This window comes from Teleopsis dalmanni, chromosome 2 (assembly GCF_002237135.1).
Source record: "Teleopsis dalmanni isolate 2A chromosome 2, ASM223713v2, whole genome shotgun sequence".
NCBI classification, from domain to species: Eukaryota; Metazoa; Arthropoda; class Insecta; order Diptera; family Diopsidae; genus Teleopsis; species Teleopsis dalmanni.
In genome coordinates this window covers 242,030,153-242,042,530 of record NC_051847.1, presented here as the reverse complement: position 1 = coordinate 242,042,530, position 12,378 = coordinate 242,030,153, and the positions used below count along the sequence as shown (strand labels likewise).

Genomic DNA, 12,378 nt, shown 5'->3' with positions numbered 1-12,378 from the left:
TAGAGTAGAAACTGATTTTTTCTTTTTTTTATAATAAATAATTAGTTATTTGTTTTCAGAGCTTTTTAAATTAAACTAGGAAAACCAGTCAACATCTCAAATTTGTTTGTGATCTTTATTTCTAAGTAAACGTTAACATGAATCGCTCAGACTCTATTCGACGAGATCGCTCTTTCGACAGCGTACTCAACAAGTTTATGCGGATGCGATCTCAGAATAATGAAAGCTTCAGAGCGGCAATGTACAATTTCTTAATCGCGGCTGGAGTATGTGCGCTCGTTGCTGTGTGTTTCATACTTGGCCCTTTCGTCAGACCCTTGTTATGGGCGTTTTTAATGGGCGCTGTACTTTTTCCTTTCAAAAAGAAGCTGGCCGATTTACTTAATAGTTGGTTTGAACGTTTAGAAGCGCAAGATTCAAACGTTTTTGTCTCAATATGCTTGGGACCAATGGAAGCTACAGAACATTGTGGACGATTGTTGGTTGATTGGTTTCGTGAGCATTGGCAGCTTATAACCGCTGGATTCGGTATAGCTGCTAGCGTTAAATTGTTGATTGCGTATGCACCTAAAGGTTTTCTGTGTGCAGTATGGAAGTTAATTGTATTTTCACATACAACCTTCGTAGATTTAATCAGTTATCTTAACATTTATTTGGTATGTATAAACAATAATACTAAATTATTTAAATTAAATTTTTACTAATTGGAATATTATTTGCAGTTAATTGTAATTGTATCTATTTATTTGACGTCAGTTCACTTTTTATGGAAACCAGAACTAAGTTCCCGTTTTGCTATTTTTGGACAATTGCTTTGGGTGGCCATTGTCACTTATGCATGCAGCTTCTTAGGAGCATTTCAAGTACCTGTATTAATTGTAATAATGATTTATGTAATTGTTTCTATTTGTTATCATCTACAAATGAACGAGGATTCGAGCACATTAGTGCAAAAATTAAAAAAACTGTTAAACAAAAACGATTTCGAGAAATCCATGGCAATTATAGCAGAGAAAAAGCAAAGCTTGCATTCTGACATTGAAGATATATCATTAAGCGAGACAATGGATTCTGTAGAAACAATCGAACCTAGCATAGTTAATAATGAACCAAATATAAGCGATAATTACTTTAAGTTTCTTTTCTATGCATGTATTACAACATTTTTATATCGTAACGCATGGATGTGTATATTGGCAGCAATTCCAATTTCATTGCATCTACTCAACACCTTAGGAGATATAACTGGCTTAAAGGGATTTATTTACAGTAAACTCAATGATTTTTATAATAATATTAAGGTTAGTATTGTTTAAAATATTTTAAATATATTTTATATTTAATGAAATCATTTTCAAAACTATTTTGCAGTCTTGGACAATTGAACATCACTCCGCAATTTTGCCATTGTGTTTACCAGGCATTTTGGAATTAAATTACAAAATCAATGGCATTGTCAGAAATTCGCTGAAATCTTCTGTTGATTTGGTTACGTCAGTTTTAATGATCATACTTATGTTACTCATTATTGTCTTTTTAAGTGTATTCTTTTGCGTTAACATATATTCAGAAACTATTGAAGTTGCATATATGGGAAAAGATCTCATTAATAAAACTATTACCAACCGACCGGAATTAGTGGATATATTACCAGCTAATATACAATCCTCACTAGATGATGCATTAGATAATGCACATCACTATGGACGAAGAAAAATAGAAGCATATATAAATGATTGGTTAGCTGAAGCTGATCCAGTGCATGCAACGAAATTAAGAGACCAAATCTTAGATGTTTGGGATCGTTTAATACAATATTGGATTGATTTCAATAAATCCGATACAAGTTATGGACCACGTGTGCCGACAGAAGCACTAAAAAGTACTTTTGGTGAAATTGTTGATAATCCTGGTAAGTAAAAGTTTATTATTAACAAAATTGCTATAATTAATCCGCAACTAAATGTGTTTGTGTGCGTTAAAACTAACAATATTTGTAAATTTTGTAAATATTGTACACATTGCCAAAAGTAAAAAAAATTCATAACTAAATTAACATTTTTAACTGTCCAAATGTTATCTGTCTTTGGTGTTTAATAACAATATATAAGCTTTTGCACATTAATCATTGAAGTTTCATACACATAATTGTCTTAATTTAAAGACTTTCCTGATAACAATTGCATTTTCAACTCTAACGACTAAAATATCTTAACGGTGAGAAGATACATTTATAAAGTATATGTGATGGAATCCATATTTTAACATTCTTAAAATTTAATTTAACATATAATTGAATATATTTATTTATAAATACTCAAGTGTTTATCACAGTAGCGATATAGACACAATTAAATTACTTTTGCAATACTATATCTTCTTCACATTAAACTTATTCTCACACAAATCGATCTATAAACTGCTGCAAAATGCATAGTCTCATTAATTAATTAACAATATTAGTCATTTCAAAATATATATACTTAATAACAACAATTTTATTTGTTTGGGATATTAAAACTTAATTCTAATACCCCTTAATGAGAGTTTTGGAACAATATGTCACATATGTCTTTCAAAATAAATATTAACGAAAGTTTCAGGTAAAGATATCACAGATTTTAATGTCACAATAAGCTAAATGTAAGAATAAGTCACTGTAATTAGTACACATATATAAGACTATATATAGGACTATGATATAATTTCATTACTGCTATCAACTTGATCATTGAGCGCTTGCCTCCATTATACCTAATTTTAAATCTTTGGAGTTCGAGATAAGGAAGAAATTATAGAGTATTGCTGATTAACCAAAATTCAAAGGAGGTTTGTTTGATTGGCTTCATTGTCACAAAAATTGTATCTGCCATTCAAGTTTTATTACTACACACTCATAGATAAGTTTTAAAATGAGATTTTTTAAGACACCTTACGTTGTTAATAAATAAAAATGCTTTTTTAATGCACAAAAATACTGAGTAACAAAATTTTTTAACGAAGGAAGATATTTACAATTGCTTACTAAGTGGGCCGTTACAGACATGAGTCGGTTTTGTCCGCGTTCAGTAACCTCTGTCACACAGCCCTATCAGTGGGTTGTTGCGCGAGTTGGTAGTATCGACAGATATTTTCAATTGAGATGATAAAATTGACATAAACACATTTAATTCCCTCTATGAACTCCCTACCCACTCTATATATCACCTCATCACTGCATGTTTTTGCTAACAAAGTGCAATGTGTTTTTAATAAAGGACATTTTAAAGAGCTAGTTTTAGTGGCGAAACAGGGTATCATCGGCTGGGCGCAGAGTAATACACAAACAATATTGGAAGTAGCAGAATCACTATGGCATATAATACGTACAAACCTTTCAATGATTATGTCCTTTACGGGTGATATACTTTCATTACTGTTATCTGGTGGACAAGCATGTATTGAATTTATACTTGATATGGTAAATATATTTATAAACATTTATTATATTAAAATATATATTAATAAATGTTATTCTCTTTATTTAGATCGTTTTCTTTACTGCTCTATTCTATTTACTGGCTAGTAGCAATGTTCAATATGCACCTTTGCAGATAACAAAGTATCTTGGATTTTCATCTTCGGGCACAAAAATTGCTGATGCTTTGGATAATTCAATTTCTGGAGTTTTAATTTCTTTATTTAAATGCTCTATTTTCACGTGTCTTTTTACTTGGTTTATGCATACCATATGTGGTGCACGTATTGTATTTTTACCGGCAGCATTAGCCGCTGTTCTTTCTGCTGCACCATTTTTGGGTAGTTACTGGTGTGCACTGCCTGCGTTCTTGGAATTATGGCTTGCACAGGATCGATTTTATGCAGGCATTTTCTTATTTTTAATGCAATTTTTTGTGCCACCTTATTTTGAAGCAGCAATATATTCAGAAATGAAAGGGTAAGTTTTACAAATAAACTAAATGTTATTTAGGTCGTGTGCGAGTTAGGCTAAGTTGCGTTCTAAATAAGGGAAATTCTAAGTTGTGCCGATAATATAGTGATGTGTCGATACGTGTTGATAAATGGCTAAATGTGTGCAGTGCAAAAAATCCCAAGAAAAGTCCTATTTGGTTTAGCATCCACTTAGCCTAACTCGCACACGACCTTAAAAGAGTTTTCTTTACGTTGCTGATAATTTATTTTAAAATCTTTCGTATAGATAATACATTCATTAATTATCATTTCGAACTATATTTCAATAAAATTTATTATAATCGGGCTTAACGTCGGTACACAGAAGACGATTTACGCAATAGTCCGAAATATTTGTACAAAAAATAATTTTTTAAGACATACGAGTATTAATAATATTAACAAAAATTTGATAAATATTACTTATCACTTATTAGTAATCTTTAGCCTGGTTAAATTAAATTTTATAATTTATAAATGAAATAATTCTCTATACTCGTATTATTTAATATTATTAATAATAATTTACTTTACTAGTGGCGGTCATCCTTATCTAACTGGTTTAGCTATAGCTGGTGGCATGTACTGGTTTGGCTGGCAAGGCGCGATATTTGGACCACTTATGCTGTGTTTCTTTATTGGCATGGTTGAAATTGCTGCTGTTGCAATGCGCTCCAATGATGATACAAGGTCAGTTTAAGATATAAAAATTAAGAAAAAGTATTTTTAATTTATGTAAGTGATTTATAATAAGTATTGCTTTAATGTTATCTAATTTAAGCGTGAAATGCTAGTTTTAATATAGCATATAAGATAAATTGTTAGTTTGATAGAGACATAAGATTCTAAGAGGAACAACACTAAAGTAGATATACTAAATGTTTATAATTATAATTTTTTAAGCTTTTTAAATATTTTGTTCATTTGCAGACGTAGTTCAGATGAAGATACACGCACGACGTGAGTTAATTTAAAGAACAACGCATTTTATTGATGTTAAATGAAATCAAATCAAAATCAAATTAATTCTGTTTTATTTTCATGAATTCAATATTGGCTGCGTTTTTGAAATTTTATGTTTCACTTAAATCTACAAAAATTTCTCATATATCATATTTCCTCTGACAATTTCTAACAAAAATCAATTTACTTCGGCTTATTAAAAATTAATTATATTAATTTTTCTTTTATTTTTTTTCCTTACGCATTCCTTGTTTTGTTTTCTTTCTTTAGTGCACGCAGACATTCGTTATATGATTTTAATTAATTAACGCATTTAGTCAACAGCAAATTCTTATGAAATTCTACGATTTAAGTACGTCTACAAAGCAACTGTAATAGAAAATTACCTCGAATTTTGTTAATTAACTAATATATACTACTGTTAATACTAAAACAAAGGACACTCTACTAAATCACGTTACTAATTAACTAACATTATATTTAACAATGAAGATTGCATAAAAACAGACTTGATTTTGATGTAGATTATACATGTTAAAATATTTTTAATAACTAAATAAACTAAATAGTTATATATAATAGTATTAATTAAATATTTGTTAATTATGCAAAAAAGATTTGTACTGATAAAATATATGTCCTAAACCCCGTGTATCTAAGTATTACGAATAGATATATATATATAATATTATATATATTAATTGTTTTGCAATAAACAATCAATGTTTCCAATCAATGTAATGTAAATAATAAACTAAAATTTATTTTTTAATGATTATATGAATGTTTACTAAAATTAAGTTTTACTCTTCCTATACAATTTTAATTGCAGAATAATATTTCATTTTTATATAAAGCGATCTTCCTTGTAATAAATATTATAAATCTAAATAATATTAAATTCCATATACTTTTATGTTGATAATAATGAAAAGCGAAACTAAATAATTATATTTTCTTATATATTTTTTTTGTTATAAATAATGGCAATATTTTTATACTTTCTAATTTAAGTTAAAGTTTTATATATTTAAAATTAAGCTTGTAACATCAAAAATATTAAATAGTTATTAAATCTAACTATACATTAAGACTGAAAAGTTTTCGGAAATTCTCATTTAAAATTCGCGCGCTGTATATTTTTCGATATTTTAAGTTTATGTAGTTTGGCAGCACTGTCCTTAATTACTATGCCAAAAATGAGCTCGATCTGTCAGACAGTTCGTTTACGGCAGCTGTTGAAACCAGTTCACCTCAGTAGTGCGTTGCGAAATGTCTTCGACGGTCGTACGACCGTCCTGGAAGGCTTTGTACCACTCATAAACTTGAGTTTTCGATAAAACTGATTCCCCATAAGCCTTTTGTAGCATTCGCAACGATTCTGCACACGAAATTTCGTTCGAAACACAAAATTTGATGCAAACTCTTTGTTCAATATTTTTTTCCATTGTTTTTTTCGCAACGCCCTACTGAGGTGAACTGGTTTCAACAGCTGCCGTAAACGAACTGTCTGACAGATCGCGCTCATTTTTGGCATAGTAATTAAGGACAGTGCTGCCAAACTACATAAACTTAAAATATCGAAAAATATACAGCGCGCGAATTTTAAATGAGAATTTCCGAAAACTTTTCGGTCTTAATGTATATTAACAAACATATTTTGGAAGCAAATGTTCTGATAATACTGTACATAATATGTCAAGAAAATGTTTGCTATATGCGTTTTATAATAATAATTAATTAATTTTATGAAAATCTTTATTATTATGTGACTATTTTGTTTTAAAGTTTTTTGTTACTTAATTTTTTTTATACAAAACCAGATAAATAGAAGTTAAACTTAAAAAATTACTTGTTTTACAAAAGTGAATAAATCACTGATTACGAATTATTATTAAAACGTCACTGTAAAATACAAAATTCTACTATATGTAAATGTCAGTCTACTCATACAAGTAGTCACTGCTCCTCTGACCTCAAATCAGTGTTTAGTTTAATGGCTTGAGGTATTTGAACATTACAATATTCCAACTCCCATGGTATATTTGAATTCGAATACTTGGTGCAAACACTAAACATATTATAACTACTCAAGCAACTTTAATTCAGTTCTTAAATTTTTCTTAAACCTCAATGTGCCTATTTAAAAAGTTTTTATTAATTTTATAAATATATTCAAAATCGAGCATTTGGAGCTAACACTTTAAATGTTTGAACTGCTTGAATAAGTTCTAGAGACTTGGGCAGCTCATCCACTTTATTTCAAAAACTTTCTGTGCCTATTTAATACGTTCTATTAATATTATAAATACAAGGTTAATGAATCATTATATGTATTTTTTCCTTCTTTGTTATCCCGAAGAACTTGTCTATTCCAATATTATCATAAAAAAGAATCTCCTTGTCACAATTGTGTTTGTTATTCTATTAATTTTTTTTCTATTAAAAATATTTTATATATTTCATAAAACAGATGTATTAGAATAGTATTGTATTATTATACGAATTAATTTAAAACACAACCATCGAATAAAAGATAATTAATATACATTACTGTTATATTCTTTCAAGTACCGTCCGTTCTTTTAAAGTATATCTCCTAGCCAATAAAAAATTAATTGTAGATTATATTACTTTATATATTCAAAGATAATATACATAATTAAGTATAAAATTTCTTACAAAAAATATATAATAAGGCATATTTTTTTATTTAACTATAACAACGATAAATGCATTTAAATATAAAAATTAATTTTTATTCGAGATCTATGGTCTTATTTTCGTTCTCTCTTCAATATCAGAACATTTGTCTTTTGCGTATGAAAACTAATAGTTTTATAATTTTTATAATGTTTATATACCACACTAAACTTTATATTTTATATGTCCAAATAAAATGCATAACATATAAGAATTGGTTTTTTATTAGTATTCGTATTAAATAAATAAATTTTATATTAAAATTAGCAGCAATACCGAAGTAGTCGATGTAATCGCTGACCTGGTCTCAAGCAGCATGAATGCAAAAATGGGAACTACAAAAAAATTGAATATAGAAATTACGAATAGTGATTCACAAGATCACAATGCAAATCCGTTACTTAATCGTTATCATGAAGATATTAAGGTTTCCAATAAAAATGATTTATCAACGGAACCAAAACCATCTGTGGGTGCAGAAAAACTTGTAAATAAAGTATTACCAAAGCATAATAAACAAATAAATATTTCGGATAAAGTTGATGTGCCAAAAGATTCAATACCTATTGTAGAGGAACCTAAAGTTGTGAACAAATTATTCCCAAATTATGTTGACCAAGAAAATATTCCGGACAGTGTTGACCTACCAACAGAATCAAAAACTACTACAGATAATGTAAAATTTATTCCTCAAACAAATACTATAAGTTCTACCGTACCTTCGGAAAGAGTTGAACTTAAGATTATATCAAAAATTATAGTGGCACAAAGTGATCAAATTAATTATTGATTTATCTGTAATTTAAGTACAAAATACAATTTTGTAGCTTATTTATATGACAATTTATGTATAATTGCATTAAATTATGCATTTCTAATAGATTAAATAAACAATATTTAATGAGAGTAAAAAAATATTTTTATAAAATTTTTATTTATAGATGTATATAAAATATATAACTAAATATTATTTTGTTAAAAAACAAAAAACACGAATAAATATTTTTGAATTTAAGCATTTTCACTTTAAAAATTGCATTGAATCCTCCATTATTTATTGACAATGTTCCATAAGAAGTACTACAATTATGATTATTACAAATTAAAAAATAGAAAAATTACAAATAAGTTATATCAATTTTGATATATGGGCATTATTAGTATTATCTTAAATAATTTTTACCTATTGGTTTTATTTTTTTAGTAGATATTTGTTTTACAAATTTTAGTATTTATATCTACAATTGTATTATACGTAATATATAGTACATTATATGTATTATATTGTATTCTACCTAATTATCTGTGTTGTTTTAAATCGGAGCCTACTTTTAATTTTGATTTATCTACTTACAAACTACGAATAGTAAGTTTCCAAGTGAAAAAATGAAAAGTGATTTCTAAAAAAAAACTATTGTATACATATGATTACACCAATGTACACTTCCAAAGTCCATTGATGATGGATATTTGTCAATATCCGAAACAATTGTAAGGTAAGCTATTATATTTAATATAATATTTTATAATAATTGATTTACATATAAAGGTTTTCATTTACAAGGAACCACTTAAAACAAACCTGTGGAGTTTGGTTTACGCGAAAAATATTACATATAATTTAAAAAGATATAGTAAACTCGTAGATTCCTTAGACATTTAATAAAATCAAAACTAATAATCTCTCTTTTGTTTTATTAGGATATATTAAGATTATTTAAATTATATATATCTTCAACTTATATATAGTGATTTTATTAATTTTCATTTAACAAATTTTGAGTAATATAAGATATAAAAATATATAACTATTCCTACACAATGTTCAAAATAGATTATTATTTATGTTCTGGAACTATTGGCGTTAATTATATATGAATTTCAAACAAAATTATTTAAACAAATTTTTTTTATTAAATATAATCAAAATTAAAATGGAAATTCTGGATGATTTGTAATACCCTTAAAGAAAGAGAAATCACAAACTCTTATATTTTCATCCAACTTAGATAATGTTTGTATTTCCTCAGCAGTTAATTTAAAATCAAAAATATTTAAATTTTGTCGTAAACGTACAGGATTTGTACTTTTTGGAATAGCTGCTAAGCCGTTATCGAGTACCCAACGTAACAAAATTTGTGCTGTAGTTCTACTATGTGCCTTGGCTATAGCGAGAACTTCAGGAACATTCATCAAATCTGGAATTTCTCGTTCTACACCAGCTTTTTTATTCAATGCTGCGATGCCTTTGGAACCAAGTGGTGCATATGCAGTGACAACTATATTTTCCTCCTTACAGTAATTAATCAAATCACGTTGTTGTAAGTATATATGATGTTCAATCTTAAATCATATTAATATATAGAAACATATTTTATATATTTTTTTTTGATAATATTAACTCACTTGTAAATTAACGGGACGTATTCTACAGCTTGGTAACAATTTTTGAATTTGTTGTTTATTAAAATTTGAAAGTCCAATGGATTTTGTGTAACCATTATCAATCATTTCTTCCATTTTCTAAATACATAAATTTTTAAATGTTAATAAAAAATACATATATATATTATATACCTTCCAAACGGCAACATGATTTGTACTTGAATCAATAACCACATCACCATTTTCATCACGTTTGATGTCTCCATCGCCAAAATACAAAGTAAATGGTGTATGGATCAAATATAAGTCTACATAATCCAACTGTAAATCAGCTAACGATTGCTTAATCGTTTCCTCAACTTCTTCAGGTCTGTTAGCTGTAAAATACGTTTTTAATTAATTATATTTTTAAGTGAGTTGAAGTAATAATTATTACCAATTGGTGGCAATTTTGTAACAATGAATAATTCTTCACGGCGTACTTTCCCTGAATCTAACCACTTCTTGAGTACGCGACCTATGGCTTTTTCATTTAAATAAACTGGTGCGGTATCAATGTGACGATATCCTTCATCTAATGCTAAATCTATGGCACGTTCTATTTCCTCCTCTGTAGCCTGAGAATTTATAATTTTGTAATTTATTGAGAACTGGGTTAATTTTAATAACAAATAATATAAAATTTTATAAGGATTTCATAAAAAATCATAATTTTTTCTAGTAAATTGTTAATACTATAATTCTAATGAAACAATTTATATTTGTTTTTATTTGTATTTTGTTTGAATATAAATTAATGTACGACTAAGAATTATTAACAAAAAATAGCTTTAATGATAATAAATAGCTTTAATGAATACTAATAATAGTATTCATTATTATAATAGCTTATACCCAAAAGCTTATTTTAGTGTTAATAATGGTCCCTTGTGATGTTAAGTATACCACTATCTAAAAGTCAGTACTAAAAAATCACTTTTAAAGCAGAAATCGGAAGCATCTAGCACGATTTATAAATTTATGGCTAGATATGGAGCTAGATATGAATATAAGCAACTCAATTAGTAATGAAGAAAATTTCAGACTTATCACATAGCATACTGCCATCAATATGCGACTTAAAATCAATGATTAATTTTAATTATAGATCATCACCAAGTCTCACATTCATGAAGATTAATTTTATTTAACTCAGTCTCGGTGACCTTTCATTTTTGTCGCATTCGGTGGTCCCCTTACCGTGTCTATCCCTAAAATTCAATTGTAACATTGTCCATTGTGAAAATAATCATTTTGTGTTTTAATAGAACTTAATATATTTCTCAAAGAGAGCTCAAGGAATAAAGTTAAGAGGCAACATATTTTCGGCTCAGCCATTGGATAAAATATATTAAAAAATTTTTAAGTTGTTTATTAATATTTATAACTGATTTGTAAGTATATATAATTTATATGTATGTAATTTAGAATTAATTTAGACTATTATTTCAATACATTATATACACAATTTTATTAATATTTTTTTTAATTAAAGAAATCTTTTTTAAATTATGTGGCAACAATGTTATTTGTGTAGTTCTCCCGTTTTTAGAAAAGTGAGATTATTGTAGCATCGTGACAAAAACAGGAACATTAATGGATCACGAAACAAATACACAGTGTGGGAATAGATGAGTTGTACTTGAGTACATGCCGGATCTGCGTCGTTGAACCATTTATCATTTCAAATAAATGACTATCACATATCCCAACAAGTGATTCAAAAAAAAAAACCAGAAAATTACTAATTCATTCATATCCCTATGAACGGTGGGACTTTTACAGTAGTGCCGTTCGCACATTTCATTCATTGCATACATTCCTTGTATGAAATTTGGATTTAAAATGTATTCGTCGATCTTTATGTTCATATGGATATACCGAAACCTATTGCAATCGAACTAACATCAGTGAACTCGAATATAGACGTGAACTAACAGCCCTACTCATAGATGCAATATCTTTTTCGAGACGAAGATTGCACTGCAACCATTTTCTCAGTGGGTCCTCACCTATTATTTCCTAGAAAGAACGACCTCTTACACGCGCAGCATGAACTGTCCTATTTTAATTGAGATTAATATATTGATTGTCATGTGCTAAACAGTTATTTGTTACGCATAAATGTGTCTATTTCCCAAGTGTGCCCTAATGGTTGCTCTAGCGACCATAATGTTGCCAATGTTTCCTTGTCTCTATGCACACACTAACTTTAGTCCAATCGATCTTTGGACCCGTCCCTTTGTCTAGTGTTTTTCAAATTAATACTGATTAGCTTCAATGTAAATCCCACTCATCCCCAAACCATTTTTGCTTCTAAACATTCCCTTCCATTCT

General features: G+C 28.0%; 2 protein-coding genes across 5 annotated transcripts in view; one reads left to right on the top strand and one right to left on the bottom strand.

The window, feature by feature from the left end:
• The first annotated feature begins 54 nt into the window (after positions 1–54).
• Positions 55–5,424, top strand: LOC119680094 (transmembrane protein 245-like). 4 transcript variants are annotated; one of them, XM_038092738.1, is made up of 8 exons: positions 138–656; positions 723–1,301; positions 1,372–1,912; positions 3,258–3,460; positions 3,528–3,937; positions 4,489–4,641; positions 4,882–4,911; positions 5,185–5,424. In XM_038092738.1, exons 1-8 carry the CDS (start codon positions 138–140, stop codon positions 5,216–5,218), a joined length of 2,469 nt encoding a protein of 822 aa, XP_037948666.1. In that variant the 3' UTR covers positions 5,219–5,424. The 4 variants fall into 4 exon arrangements, with proteins under 4 accessions (XP_037948667.1, XP_037948666.1, XP_037948669.1 ...); XM_038092739.1 differs by lacking the exon at positions 4,882–4,911 and having other exon boundaries at positions 55–656; positions 5,185–5,264; XM_038092741.1 differs by lacking the exon at positions 5,185–5,424 and having other exon boundaries at positions 3,282–3,460; positions 4,882–4,915.
• A 4,090-nt stretch (positions 5,425–9,514) lies between these two features.
• LOC119677163 (1,5-anhydro-D-fructose reductase-like) overlaps positions 9,515–12,378 on the bottom strand; it is a 4,947-nt gene continuing 2,083 nt past the window's right edge. The window contains exons 5-9 of the mRNA XM_038088431.1: positions 11,242–11,252; positions 10,439–10,619; positions 10,195–10,379; positions 10,024–10,140; positions 9,515–9,960 (exon numbers count right to left, since the gene is read on the bottom strand). Coding sequence (XP_037944359.1) covers positions 9,547–9,960; positions 10,024–10,140; positions 10,195–10,379; positions 10,439–10,619; positions 11,242–11,252 — 908 coding nt within the window. The 3' untranslated portion in view covers positions 9,515–9,546. The remainder of the gene's footprint in view (positions 9,961–10,023; positions 10,141–10,194; positions 10,380–10,438; positions 10,620–11,241; positions 11,253–12,378) is intronic.

Excerpts from the sequence above, each read along its gene's own strand:
- LOC119680094 (XM_038092738.1), top strand. The coding sequence starts at position 138 with ATGAATCGCTCAGACTCTATTCGACGAGATCGCTCTTTCGACAGCGTA. Across the intron at positions 4,642-4,881 it reads CGCTCCAATGATGATACAAG|ACGTAGTTCAGATGAAGATA; the intron begins GTCAGTTTAAGA and ends GTTCATTTGCAG. Across the intron at positions 4,912-5,184 it reads GATGAAGATACACGCACGAC|TGCACGCAGACATTCGTTAT; the intron begins GTGAGTTAATTT and ends TTCTTTCTTTAG.